General features: G+C 37.4%; 1 protein-coding gene across 1 annotated transcript; it reads left to right on the forward strand.

Moving 5' to 3' along the window:
* The first annotated feature begins 1,809 nt into the window (after nucleotides 1-1,809).
* On the forward strand, nucleotides 1,810-15,088 carry sh3bp5b (SH3-domain binding protein 5b (BTK-associated)). Its single transcript, XM_043261649.1, has 9 exons — nucleotides 1,810-2,092; nucleotides 2,930-2,992; nucleotides 4,715-4,843; nucleotides 10,712-10,876; nucleotides 10,958-11,088; nucleotides 11,556-11,598; nucleotides 11,946-12,165; nucleotides 12,394-12,705; nucleotides 13,601-15,088. The coding sequence occupies exons 1-9, from the start codon at nucleotides 2,012-2,014 to the stop codon at nucleotides 13,804-13,806; spliced, it is 1,350 nt and encodes a 449-aa protein (XP_043117584.1). The 5' UTR covers nucleotides 1,810-2,011; the 3' UTR covers nucleotides 13,807-15,088.
* Nucleotides 15,089-15,543: the final 455 nt, after the last annotated feature.

Below are 15,543 nucleotides of genomic sequence, written 5' to 3' on the forward strand. Positions count from 1 at the left end.
AATATATTTACATATATGTGTGTGTATTGTGTATATTATATGAACACATATACAGCATACATTTAAAATATTTTCCTGCATTTACATGTATATATTTCTATTCATTTAATGTTATATATATTCAATATATTAAATATAATTAATATATAAACGTATAACACACATATATACATGCATATATGTGTATATATATGTACACAATAAATGTACACAGTACACACACAATCATTTGAAAGCACTAATATATATATATATATATATATATATATATATATATATATATATATATATATATATATATATATATATATATATATATATATATACAAGTGCTAATAATCATCATTGTCACACATAGGTTGAAACCCAGTCATAAACAGAAACAAAAACAGCTGTGTAGGACGCTTAAAACTGAGTGAGGAACAGCCAAACTCTGCTACCAAGGTTGTGGAAGACAGCTTCATGTCATGGCAAGATTGAGATCACAGCAACAAGACACAAGGTAGTTATACTGCATCAACAAGGTCTCTCCCAGACAGAGATATTAAAGCAGACTGGGGTTTCAAGATGTGCTGTTCAAGCTCTTTTGAAGAAGCACAAAGAAACGGGCAAAGTTGAGGATCATAGACGCAGTGGTCGGCCAAGGAAACTTAGTGCAGCAGATGAAAGACACGTCAAGCTTATTACCCTTCAAAAATTGGAAGATGTCCAAAAGTGCCATCAGCTCAGAACTGGCAGAAACCAGTGGGACCCAGGTACACCCATCTACTATCTGGAGAATCTGACCAGAAGTGGTCTTCATGGAAGAGTTGCAGCCAAAAAGCCATACCTTTGATGTGGGAACAAGGCCAAGAGACTCAAGTATGCAATAAAGTAAGAAATATCTGGCTGTAGAAGAAGGCAGTTTGTTCTTTAAAAGGCTGGAGAACGGTACAATAATCAGTGTCTGCAGGCAACAGTGAAGCATGGTGGAGGTTCCTTGAACGTCTGGGGCTGCATTTCTGCAAAAGGAGTTGGACATACAGCCAAAGTCATTAAAAACTATCTTCAACGTAAAGAAGAACAATAAGTACTGGAAGTGATGGCATGGCCCCCACAGCGCCTTGTTCTCAACACCATCGAGTGTGTCTGGGATGACATGAAGACACAGAAGGATGTGAAAAAGCCTACATCCACAGAAGATCTGTGGTTAGTTCTTCAAGACGTTTGGAACAACCTACCAGTCGAGATCCTTCAAACTGTGTGCAAGTGTACCTAAAAGAATCGCCGCTGCCTTGAAGGCAAAGGGTTTGATTCAGATTTCTCTTTTGTTCATTCGCTGCATTTTGTTCATTTATGGAAATAAATGTTTATTTTTGAAAGCCTGCCTAAAACATTTGCACAGTATTGTGTGTGTGTGTGTATAAATAAATAAATATAATAGTAGCAGACTTAGGTTGTTTTTCAGGAAAAAAAAAATCTCATATGTAAAGCATTAAGTGTGAAAAACAGGGATGTATTTTATGTATTTTAATTATGTATCTTTTTCTTATGCCATTGTGCCTGTGGGCAAAGTAAAGTAAAGTGCCTGTGTCATTTTTTATATTTAGTTTTCATCCTTATTAATGGCACAACGGTGAACATTTCGTGTGGAATGACACCTGTGCACTTTTAAGGTCCAACACTGGAATCCCAGTGCTCTCTTTAGACAAAGCGTTTTTGTCACTGCCAACAATTTGACATTCACTGCCTGTAATAAGTGTTGAGCTGGAGAGAGAGAGAGAGAGAGAGAGAGAGAGAGAGAGAGAGAGCGAAGGGGGCGGGGACAGTCTTCACCTCGTCTTCACGTCTCACATACGGCACAGCTGTGCGCGTGCATCTCAGCGTTCCTTTATTTAAATGAGGAATCCAGACCGTCTGAGGGAAAGATCTCGGCGATTCATGTGTAATAATCTCTAACAGGCGCGTACACTTAGCATTCACCTCACAGGAGGGCATCGCTTTAAATTCTTTTGTAAGATAGTAAAATAAAATGGACAGCTCAGACAAGGAGAACAGGTCGGATGAAGAATTTGAATCACCCGAAGAAGAAGAAGTGGACCCGAGAATTCAGGTAGACCCAATTTATCTTTGTGTTTTAAAGCGTTGTATCGAATAAGATGAAAGGATCGCTTCAAATACACTCGTTGCGTTTACGCGTTGATTTAATTGGTTGTTTCATGTCACATTTAGCTTATCGGTGACATTGCGTGTTAATCTCTGTATTAACTGCTTGATCCTGATGGGAATGATCGATTTATTCGCCGCAACTTGCTTTTTTTTATTGACGGCTTGTCTGCGGCACTGAGTCCGCGGGTGCCCCACTTCAGTGTTGCCAGATCTCTGTGGAAAAACTAGCCACCTGCTCCGACAAAACAAACAATAGGTCTGAAAGAAGCGACCCTGCGTTTTTATCGCGGTGAAAACATCCTTATTCGATCGATATAATCCTTTTGTAGAGTAAACTAATTAATAGAGTAGTGCATAATTTAGATAAAAACCGAGAAAGGCAAGAAGCAGAAACTAAATGGCGAAACAAACTAAAGATAGTGACAAATGCTAGTTGATTGTTTTTTTTTAGGCTATATAGGATGTAAAGAACTAGCAGTGCCAGATAAAATAATAATAATAATAATAACAATAAACCGCAATAGTACACTGTCCATTTAGCTACTTTATGATTTGTGTAGCTGATTATAATAAGCGAACATGGCAACATTGCATTAATTGTCGCCTTTAAGAGCCCTTTGGAGTTTTCCACGGGTCCCCGTGTCAAAATATATGCACGTGCAGCGTTAACCCACTTGTCGCTTTCTCTTTGTGCTATTGCCATCTATGAGAAACAGAAGTTCACTTCTCATATCCGACCTGTCCCTATATCAGATTTGTGACTGTTGAGTTTTCTTTGTAGGGTGAGCTTGAGAAGCTGAATCAGTCCACAGACGACATCAACAGATGTGAAACTGAGCTCGAGGTGGGACTGCACTACATCCACATTTTTCTTTTTCTGTTTTCCTTAACCGGTCTGGTTCTGAAAGCAGAATGCCGTATTCGAGCTTTTAGTAAATCTATATTATCAGGTGGTAAACTGTTAATCTGTCACCTGATTTACATTAGAATTTTGAACCATGGCACACCGCGGTACAGAATTTGTCATAACGTCAGGATTATGCAATAGTTCAAGTGTTGTCTGAGCAACATTAGTGACTGGAACTTGTATCCAGTAAAAAAAGAATTTTGCACTTTACACACAGTAAAAAGTAACTATTAAAATGTAATTTTAAAATAAAGTGACAGGGACTGTGATGTGTTGCTATTGTGCTTTCGTATCCTTTATATGGTTTTCCCATGCAGAGCTTTTTTAGACTTGCTGTCTGCATGCAGAAAACGAGGACACGTTAAGACGAAAACACGCTCTGCTGTTCAGGCTCAGTCATGTGGTCACTTTGGTGGCACTGAGTTGTCCCAGTGCCACAGAGTTCATTGTTTGGGCATGTCCTAATGTAATAATTTAATAAGATGACCTAGCTGGTCTGTAGTCTGATTGCGAGTCAAAAACAGATGCCGAAAGAGAGATGCTCAACTGTTTGCTGAATTCTCTGGCAGTCCAACTTTATTTGACCTGAACAGGATTCTTATTGTATCCAATACTTCATTTTAAAACATCAGCAAAAACACAGTCTTCCACACTGAATACGATCAAGTTGTTTCTTGCAGATGAAATAAATGAAGCATATAGACAGTCTTTATTGCCTATACTTGGATTTAAGACACACAAAGTTTCTAGGTTGCTCTGAACACAGAGATGGTTAGCAAATGACAGTATATCATGCTGTATAAATTTTTATCTCTGCTTCATGAGTCCAACTCTTCAGATTTTTCTGAGAATCCCGTAATTGAGCTTAAATTAGTGTTGCTTTTGCGTCAGTGGCCATGTTACATTTCAGAGCATTAACTCTTGGTGTTTTATTTTTCCTGGAATGTTTGCCTGTTTCAAATGATCAATCTGTGTTTTGATGAAGTTTAATCTCATTACTTTGCCTTGGGCAGTGCATTTCAAATAATGATTAAATTAACTCTCTGAAAAGGCTTGTTTACAACGCAAGCGAGAAGCGTATTTTCTGTGTGCTTTAGACATCTTCACAGATCTTCTTGCAAATCGGATTACAAATAAACAGATTTTACTTTCTTTTTATGCATCACCATTTTATGTGCCAAGCAGTTGACCCGAATGCCATGACAAATTGAAAACGTTCCAGATTTCCAATGGCATCAAGCATCTGTAAAATATCTTCACTGTGTAATTCACAAGAGTTTCATATAGGAATCGTTTAATTTTAAAGTTAATTTTAGTAGATAAACTGGTTATGCATTTATTTAAATTATTAATAATAACTTTATTATAAGTTCATACCAATAAGTAATGGTCTGCTATTTAAAAAAAAAAAAAAAAAAAAAAGTTTTTTGCACACCTGTATAAAAATTCCAATTAAATTTCAATGCTACAATTTGATTATCACCACACTACTTCTAGAAATAGGGAAAATTAAAATGCACAATAAGATATTAAATATCGACAGAGTACTAATCTAAAATTAGCTATATTTTTATATGTATGTGTGTGTGTGTTTATATCTGTATATGTGCATCCCTGAAGACAACCATCTGATTGTGTTTATATTTGATTTGTGTCTAGGATGCCAGACAAAAGTTTCGTTCAGTGCTTGTAGAAGCCACTCTAAAGTTAGACGAGCTGGTGAAGAAGATTGGGAAAGCGGTGGAAGAATCAAAACCATACTGGGAGGCACGGCGGGTGGCACGGCAGGTAAGGCCAACAAAATGAAAACAAGAACCCAATATCATCTCCCTAAAGCCAACTTCTCCCACACAACGTCTGTTTTTAGTTGGCATGCTATTATTTGGTCTGTGCTGTGTTGTCTTTGATCCCTCTCAGGAGATTGCTGTGCTATCACCGTGTTATCTGCTATAAGCTGTATGGCACAGTATAGCATTAACTCTAGATTTGTCACAGGTGGCTGGCTTCATTCAGCTGAGCACAATACACTTTGCTGAAAAAGAGTGAATGTTTAAATGCTCGATTTTCAGTTCTCTTTTTTTTTTTTTTTTTTTTTTTTAAATAGCCTGTGCTATTTTAAGAGCCTACTATCACTTGATCTCGGTTATTGCCTTTGCAGCTGAAGTGTTGAAGAAAGGGGTGTAAAATATTACATTACTTCCTTGTTAAAGCAAAGTTCCTCAGATTTTTATACAACACTTAGTGAACTTTTAAATTTCTGATTCAGTTACAACACGAGCGCTGACCCACTCTAAAACTAGAGCAAGGTAGTTTAGACTGTTGTTTTTCTCTCCATGAAGGAAGAATTATAAATGGCCTATTTAATTTCACTGACAAAGCACTGGGTTTTTTTTTTTTTGTTTGTTTTTTTTTTTTTTAGGCAGTTTCCTTGGTGGTGAAAGAGAGCGACGTGTCCTTAGAAGTTATTGTTTTCCTCAGGGACAAACTGCAGTGTTTTTATGGAAACCGTCCTGTCTGGGTTGTCCTTTTATTATGAAAAATGAACTTCTTCGTTCTGTTGAAAGATACTTTTATACTGACGGGTTATTCTAATTTGATACACAAGTTGACTCCTAGGGAGAAGCTGTAACATTCAAACGATAAATTAAACTATCATAAAGATGGCCACAAAGCTAAAATGTTTTAAGTGTTGCACATGTATAAAATAGATGTGGGGCACGTCTGTACTCTGCATGATCGGTCTCATGTCTCTCTCTTCTCTCTGCAGTGAACCTGACTGCAGTGGTGCTTTAACTGTTGGCTGTCTCTGCAGTTTGCCATCTTTTTCTTTCTTTTTTACCCACCACTGCACTGTCTCTCGCTGACCAATCTCCCCTAAATTTCCTCTAGTATATTTAAAAAAAATATTTCCAATAAGCAAACTGTTACCAGATTTTGTCAACAACCTCAGCGGAAACCCCCTCTAATTCAAATGATTCCTTTATTAAGAGGCATTTCTCCTTTCTTCTGAGCTTGTTCTTGATTTATCACTTCCCTTTTACCAGATTATACTGTGCTGTGTTCAGAGAAACGGGTGGCTGTTTTATACTACTGTGTATTGTAGATCTGAAGCATTCCAGTGCGTCCCTGAATAAAAATGAAATTGTACTATCATTTTCAGAAGTTAAAACCTCTTGTTCGGAGGTTAAAACGGCTTGTTCATCGAGCTAGAGCTTGAGCTGACGATAATTTATATTTTTATATATCCTATCTGTGCTTTGATGTGTTTAGATTGCCCTACTTTAAAGTCTAGTTTAAACTCATACAATTGTCAAGTGTCCATCAGAGTACTTAAAAAAAGAATTGCATGGATCACAGGGTCTCTGCAGTAGAAGGTGTCAGTATATCTCAGCTTTGAAAGCAGTTGAAGACTCTTGAGTTTAGATGGAATCAGTGATGAGGTATAATGAATGCAGGAAAGCGTAACATCACCGTGTATGACTGGTCTGCTGATTTGAGGTTGAAAGATTTTTCAGTGCTGTTCTTATATTAATAATTCAGAACACATTTCTCATTAAGAGCTCTTCTAAATAATGCACACACGCATTCCTTCTCATATACAATATATATATCAGCTTCTTGTACTAGGATGGAGGTTTGAAGACTTATTCAAGAGCTTTGAAAGGTGAATACTAAATAAGATTTTTGAAGTTACATGATTTAGTATATTGATGGTATTAAATGAATTTGTGCACCCTTATGTTGTTCCAAACTTGTATGACTTTCCTTCTTCTGCAGAAACCAATAGAAGTTTCTTTTTCTTCTGTATAATAAGTCAATTGGGCACAATGTTGGCTTGAACATTTACACCACTAGGTTTTAGAGATAAGTTTAGTAATTATGAAATCTTTTGCTTACAAAGGCTGAATTAATTTGATTACAGTGAAAAAGCTGAATTCTTAGCATCCATCACTGCAGTTCAATACTCGAGTTGTACTGCATAATGTTTTGTGCAGTTTTTAATGAATAGAACAATGGAGAAAAAAACTACTTAATTTAATGCATCGTTGCTTAATAGAAGTATTCATTTAATTTACTTTTTTAAAATTAAAATGTTATTTAAATCATATTAAAACGTGTTTTTGATTTGCACTTTTTGACTTTTATGTAAACAACTTGCATAATGATTTGGTATCCTCATGTTTAGCAAATCATTATATAACCTTGATGTAGAGTGTGGAAATAAGTACCAACTTATGCTGTAAACATTTAGACTCTGTCTAGATTTAACACTGAACTCCTCTGTTTTAGAGGAGCCAGGGAAATCCTTTTGCTGTGATGTGTCCTCAGAGTTCACTTAAACACAGACAAGGACCTTTATGCTGCCGATTTGTCATATCCAATAATGATTTCAATGGTCTCACTCAGCACTTCAGTTTGGGAAGTGGGCATTGCTCAGATGGGCAGCATGGCTTAAAACACCTGCAGCTATGCGTGAGTGTCATCAAACTCTTTGCAGAGTGCCACTGCAGCACTTTTGCCTTCTCATAAAAATGAATAGTTTAAATATAAATTCCTTCACTTTATGACCAACTCGGATGCCCTAAATGTGACCTTTTGTTCTCCTAATGACAATGTTTGTGCTTTTCCTGGTTCTATGTATAAATGAGTGGGACTAGTATATTTATTCAGTACAGCATAAAATAGGCCTAAACATGACCTTTAATTCCCCTATGCTAACTACAATGAGTCTTTCTTGAATGGCTCAGAAACCTTTTGAACTCTAAGATGTAATCGCTCTTTAAAAAAACTGGTGGCAACAGTGCAAAATTCAGTTCTCTGTTGCTCAGTTATGTGAGGAAAATCTGTTTTTGTTACATAATTTTGGCAGTCAAACACCGAGGCAGTGCAATGAAACCCTTCTGATGATATTCTGCAATGTTTGGCTGTACGTCAGGAGGGACGGTTGTAAATGCCTTTATCTTATCTGTGGCTACCTATCATCTTTCCCACTTTTTTCTGATTGATTTTATTTTCCTGATTTGATTATTTTTCCTGTATCCATCCTCACATGGCATATGTGTTGGCAGGAAATTAATCAACCAGAGTACTCCGAGGAATGAGAGTGAAAATTTTTAGTCCTCATGACCTTTGCAGGAAAATTGGGAATGGGAGTTTATGTACGCTTGCTTGGTTGAATGTGTGCTGTCTTGGTGGTGAACTGTTAAAATGTTGACCGCATGCCACCAAGCCGATTTGAGTTTATGAGTCAAAACCTCTCTGCTGCCTTCCGCCTTCAGTCAATAATCTTTAAACAATAAGTTGGTTCAGAATGGCTATATTTATCACAGCGTTAAGCTCTATTTGTGACAAAGAATTTGGGGGGTTTATTTTATGGGAAACCCTAATGTATATTTAGTCCTGATTCAGTCCAAGGTTTTTCTAATATAGAAATGTTTGATAAGATAAACTTTGAAGATTCACATTTAAGCTCGAAGTCCGAGTGCAGTGTGCGTTGAAGCAATAAAAGCATTAGTCTTCAGTACGATGATCTCCAGATCAGAACGAGTCAAAATGACCTTGTTTTTATGTTATGTGAAATGAGATGCATAAAAGCATCACAAATGCTTTTTACTTTTTCAGAACCAGGGCAATTGGTTACGTACATCAAAACAGCATGTTAACTGGGTCACCCTTAACCTGAAACTTCTCAATTTGAGATTGACACGGTGTTATTTTAACAACTTTTGACCTCCCAGAGTACAATTTTAAAGAATATTTTACAGGATACACTCCTTGCATGAACATGAAAACTTCCAAAGTTTTGACACATGCTGATTTCTTTAGTGTACTGGTCGTTTTAAAGACACATAGCTTGAGCTTTGCCTTATGCTTTATGTTGCTAAAATACACTTACTTCATCAACTTAGCACCATCCATCTGTGTCCTTCACTGATTGGATTGGAGGTCTGTCCTGCCGTCTGCAGCGATCCCCTGCTGTCAGCGTGGCAATGCGGCAGCATCACATCAACTTTGAAGCCTGAGCTAAAAATAGCCAGTGTGTGAGTGAAGAAGGGATGGAGGAGGGGGGAAAGAAAAAGTAAATGGATTGAGCTTTTTCAAATGAAAGACAATGATAGGACAGATTAGAGGAAAATTACAGGATTATCCCTGGGATTACTGTATATCTGTGGGAATGCCGTTTACATGTTTGATACTGTACATATTCAGTTTTGTCTCATAGCATTCAAGGTCTCATAGAACAGAAGTGAATGACACATATTTAAAATGTTCAGTTTTACCATGAAAATCACCCTGTTTACTACAAATAAATAAAACAATGTTAGGTAGAATATTCATGCTGCTCTTTGGTAACACTTTATTTAACGGATACACCTATTAGTTGCTTATTAATATATTATTAGAATATTAGCCATTTGTTAGAGCTGATTAAGCACATATTAAATGCTTTATTCTACATAATTTTATTTTATATCCCTAATACCTAAACTTAATTTAAAAATGTAAGCAAATTAAGAATTTATTACGGGAAAAGATGTAGTTAACAAGTGTTACCTATTCTGAAGTGTTACCTGCTCTCTAGCAATAGTCTTCACCTTCAGATTGAACCATGATGTTTTGTTTAATAATGGATGGATGTAGGGATGAAACACATCGTAATATTCCACTTAAATGCAGAACATTTTAATGTTGTATGAATTACATTGATTTTCTCTAAATTGAGAACTACATGATACAAATACTACACTACAAATCGCTTTAAAGTTTAAAACTGCCTCCTTGCCGTTGGTTGGAAAACTTCTGAAGTTTTGTTTGGCTAAGTAGACTGAATCGGTAAGAGATTTTCTGTCAGTGGAAGTAACTTGGAGATTAAAGTTAAAAAGTGAAGGAATAGGAAAGGATTATGTTTGCACAGCTTTAGCATGGCTGGCTTTAATTGACCAGAAAGGAAGTTCAAGGGTGGCTTTAATATGTCATCCATATATATTCTGTGCATGAGTAAAGTTTCTCCATCTCAACCACTGATTATAGATTATACACACTGTTGATTACTATTGTTTAAAATGGCATGTTAGGTCATAATTTTTTTGTGTATATATATATATATATATATATATATATATATATATATATATATATATATATATATACACATATAAACATATTTTGAAAATATTTGCAGGTATATATTCATATAAATTGTATCATATGTAAATACATTTAATATATAAATTATAAAGTATAAATGTATATTACGAATAATTTGACAGCACATCTATCTATCTGTCTATCCATCTTATCATAGTATTGTGGTAATTTGAATAATTTAAGAGTTAAACTAATAAGTGTGTTTATTCATTTACTTACTACATGATTATGTTAATATCCTTTTAATAATCGGCTAATAAATATTGCTGGCTACTTCTGTTTGCATTTATCAGTAATTCTCTGCAAAGGATTTCTTATTATCCAGGCAGTGTTTTTGATGGAAGTGGTTAGGCATCGAGCCTCATTGTCTCTAGTCAGCTGGTTCTCTGAGCAGGGGGTTTACAATCTGCCAGCCTTGCTCCGAGTGTAATCATGACGGAGTGCTGGCTGCTGTCTTTGTCATCAGACACGCATGGTTGATGCTCCTGCCCTCTACCTGTTCCACAGACTCAGCTGGAAGCGCAGAGATCCACACAAGACTTCCAGCGGGCCACGGAGGTACTGCGGGCAGCCAAAGAAACCATCGCCCTGGCTGAACAGAGGTTGTTGGAGGATGATAAGCGGCAATTTGACTCGGCCTGGCAGGAGATGCTCAACCACGCAACACAGCGAGTGAGTGATGCAAAAGTGTGGGACGATAGATTAAAGTGTACCAGAAAACACTAAAAAAAAAATCCATGTTTTGGTGTGCAGGTGATGGAGGCCGAACAGATAAAAACACGCAGTGAGCTACTGCACAAGGAGACCGCTGCCAAATACACCGCTGCAATGAACCGTATGAAACAGCTGGAGAAGAAGCTCAAACGCACCATCTGCAAGTCTAAGTATGTACAGAACAATCCATTAAATACACAAGCATTCTGTGAAACCATTTAAGCTTATGCATAAGACATGCTACATACGATTATATTGCACACAAAATGGCACAATTGCTAGGTTATTAGTTCATGGGAATTGTAGGTTTTTCTCGGTTCTAGTTAATTTACTAGCAATTTCAGCAGAGATAAACTGGAAGACTAAGTGGGTAGTTTTGTCCATAGTTTATGCTGAGAGTCAAGTGTCAAGACTCATTGTAAACCCAATAATATCTGAGGGGAGCTTTAGTTGAGGGTGGGTTTCTCACGAGTGATAGTGACTCAGCAGGATCATGGGGAAGCTCAACCCTACTTATCTTCTCACTCAGCATTTGCTAACGTGTCAGCATATGTGAACAGTTGCCATGGTGATATGTAGGATGCTATTTATAGCTCTTTACAGTATCTCTAATCGCTTCTCCCTCTCTCCTTTTCAGGCCCTACTTTGAAATGAAGGCAAAATATTACTTGCAGCTTGAGGTACTTAAAGATGATTTATGGAAATTGTGTTAAAAGTAATACAAGTAAACTGTCTCTGTTTATTTTCTTTATCCTTTTGGCAAATAGTTTTTAATCATATTTTAAGATTACATTTAATTTTAATTTAATCAGGTTTATGCTTAAAACTAGGGAAATGCTACCACCTGTATTAAGAACAAATATTGGCTCTATATGTGTATATATATACACCTATGTATTTTATTCAATGTTGTTTTTGTTTTTTTGTTTTAAATCTATTTGCCTATGTTTGGCAGTCATTCTTTTTCTCTTGTTTTACATCATGTTTCCAATGTCAGGTAATTGTTTTTCTGTCCTTACCTCTTAAGCAACTGAAGAAGAATGTGGATGACCTCCAGGCCAAGCTGACACAGGCTAAAGGGGAATATAAGTCTGCCCTGAGAAACCTGGAGATGATCTCTGATGAGATCCATGAGCGCAGACGCTCCTCAGGCATTGGCCCGCGGGAGAGAGGCGTAGGGGCAGAGGGTGACGGTGTCATTGGTGAAGACTTGTCTGCCTTCAAATTGGAGTCTGATGGAATTTCGAGTGAGTACCAGTTAACTTGTGCTTTAATATTCATTCAAGCAGAGCTATATATGTAGTAACTATGTACATAAGATATAGGATCAGTCTATTATACAATATATAAATACACTAATATAGATGTACAGATCCTTGTTCATTTCGATCAAAAAATCTAATGCTGACTTTAAACACACCAGGACGTTTCAGAGTCTGTCACCTTGTCTGATCTTTCCTCCCTGTCTTTTGCAGTGGCATCTGGCTCCTATGAGGATGAAAACTGCAGCACCAGTGCCATGTCAGAAGAAGACTCAGAGACTCAGTCCAACAGTAGCTTCAGTTCTGGGCCAAACAGCCCTCTGGACTTGGCCTGTCCTTTCTCCTCCTCCTCGTCCTCCTCCTCTGGCTCTCCAACCTCCACCTCCCCCACCCCTTCCTCTCGCCCCTGCAGTCTGGACCTGCCCAGCACGGTCTCTTTGTCTGATTTTAGCCTGATGTCTCCCATCCTAGGGCCACGCAGCGAATGCAGCGGCGCCTCCTCCCCCGAGTGCGACCTAGAGAGAGGTGAGATATTCTTAGATACGTTTATGTTGACGGATTGGACCCAAATACCGCTGCACTTGCACGTGAGGGATTGTATTAAGACTTGCTCTTGTTTCTCCTGTGAGACAGTGTCATTTTTCTTGTTTTCCTGCCTGTTTGCACCTGTGCCCTCAAGAGGGGTTCATTAATCTCACTGATGGATTGCAGGGTGGTGTTTTAGGGGTGGTTTTGTTTTGCACAACTAATACATTTATTTGGTAAAATTTTATTTTAAGGAGGGCTGTTTATTTAACACATTAATTTTAGTCGAATAAATATATAGAAGAATTATGAAATGACATTTTTGTACATGTATTATGACTGCATTTCATGAAATTTAAAGATGTAGTAGTTAATATTACTATATAATGATAAATGTGTATAAGAATATTTCTTTTCTATATGTATGTTATATTTACATGCATTTACCTAATTCAACATAACCTTATTCTACATCCCTAATCCTACCCAAAATCTAAACTTACCAACTACCTTACTATTAATAAGCAGCAAATTAAGAAGTTGTTAATAGTTAACAGGTGTTATCAAAATTTCTTCTATAATATTTATATTATAGAAATAAAAAAAAGTGATAGTAATTCTTACTGTATTGTAAAATAGTTTTTGTTACAATGCAATATTTTTGAATTGCATCTATTTGTATATGCATTATATATTTTTAAGAATGAATCCATTTTTATATTTTAATTTAAAGAATTTAGTATGTATGTTATTTAGAATACACAATTTAATAAATTCAAAAATAATAATTGTTGTTTTTACTATTAATCTTATTCTTTATTTTTTTAATTTTTTTTTCTATTTTGCTCTGTAACAAATGTGGTTGATTTTAACTGGGTTAACCTTTTGCATACAGGTGACCGAGCAGAAGGTGCTGAAGCCATACTGGACAACGTTCTCAATAACAACAGCATCAGCAACACTAAAACAACCTTTGGCCTGGATAGCCGTTTCCGCCTGCTGTCTCTAAAACTTAGCCGAAACGAAAGCAGAAAAGGCGCTGGCCGAGATTCCCTGGGTCTGGCTCAGCACCCCTCCCCAGCCACAATCCTACTGGAGTGACTGCAATGCAATGCATCCGATGCATTCATCCACATTCAGCGCGAAAGGCACTGGCAGCCACCCGTCCTCCACTTCACCAGTGTGTCATCCCAGCCCATTCCTCTCACTGTCTAGAATGTTCCTCTAACTTTCAGACTGAACTTTGCCTCAATCTCACGGGTGTGAGAAAAGCAACCCGTGACACATGTGCTGAGGAGACAAATCTGCCACTGGAGGGGCACAGAACTGAGTTAAGCTTTGAAAAGAAGACCAACATCTCTGTAAAACACAATTAACGTTCCAGATCTAGATGGTATCTGAAGATGGCGTAAGCACTTGTCAATTAAGGAGCACTTGTCTTTTTACTTGTATGCGTAAGAGATTCATTATGATGTAGAGTTTATGCCGCTGGTAACGTGTTTGTAACTGTGTGATGGAAAAAATATACAGTCATTTGTGTGGCAGTGTAATGTTTCAACAGTTACCGAGTTCTTGTATATCTAGGACATCTGTGCATGCTCTCGCTTCAGCCTCGTGCTCTACAGACTTGTCTGCATGTCCTACACAAAGACATCCATCTTCAAAACGGACTCAAGAGCTTCAGAGGAACTTCTGCGCTGTAACAGTGACTCACAAGGATGTGAAGCCAGCTACCTGCATCACAGGTCACCACCTCAGAGTCATCCAGGTACCTGCAGCAGCTACAGGCTGATCCACACCGGTCACTTTCACCTTCCTCCGCAAGCCAAATCCACCGCATGCCGCCCGATGCTCTCTCTATGTAAAGAACAATCATTGTTTTGAGAATAAATAGAAAAAGAGCAATAGATTCACAATGCCGTTGTGGAAGACTAATAGTTCAGGAAGTAGCATAAAAGGCTGGATCTACTGTACTTGCACTGAGGCTTATGGGAATGATTGGATCCCTGTGGGGGTCTTGCTGCACTGATGAAGAGGACAATTACTGAATGCTTCATCCAGCTTCTGCGTGCAGTAGCCACTGATTTTGAGACAGACGGCACAGCTTCAGGTCTAGTCGGTAGGCTGTGTGCTGTTTTTGTGTGACCTTGTGTCTTGTCTCTTTTTCTCTGTAGGTTTTTTTTTTTTTTTTTTTTCAGTCTTTTCAAACGTTCTTCTCCCGTTTGTCTAGTTGGTTCTTTGGTTACTGTCGTTTTGAGAACCTACGGTGAGGAAAGAAACCTTGTAGCAGTGTTTAAATGATTTGTGGCGTTTAACTTGGTCTTTTGTTGTTGACGAAGCTTGTGAAATTTTCAAACTAAAATAAAATGTTACCTGAAATGAAGCCTGATGCATTGTTTTAAAATGAACCTAACGCATGGATGTTCGTATAACGTTGAAAACACAAACGGCAAGATGTTATATCTAATATATTCAACTAAAAATGGTGATATTTAGAGTAGTATTACCTTTTACCATCGTAAAGCTGCAGTCCGTAACTTTTGGCGCTCTAGCGGTTAATAACAACAGCAGCAAAAGAGCCGGGTCTACTTCCTCCGTTTAAATCTGACAAATTACCGAGGTATAGTGCGAATATAAACACTTATTATAGGTGTACCGTAGCGATTCAGGACACGCTAAAACACGGTTTGGAAACTTGGATTATTGTACGTGGTTTATTATATAAATTTTGTAGATTTTGAACAAAAAGTTACGGACCGTAGCGACTGTCAACGATTTAATATTTAGCCACATATCAAATCGAAGACGTTACGTAAAAAAACCTGCGCTTTTTCAATT

The sequence above is a fragment of the Puntigrus tetrazona genome, chromosome 16 (assembly GCF_018831695.1).
Source record: "Puntigrus tetrazona isolate hp1 chromosome 16, ASM1883169v1, whole genome shotgun sequence".
Lineage (NCBI taxonomy): Eukaryota > Metazoa > Chordata > Actinopteri > Cypriniformes > Cyprinidae > Puntigrus > Puntigrus tetrazona.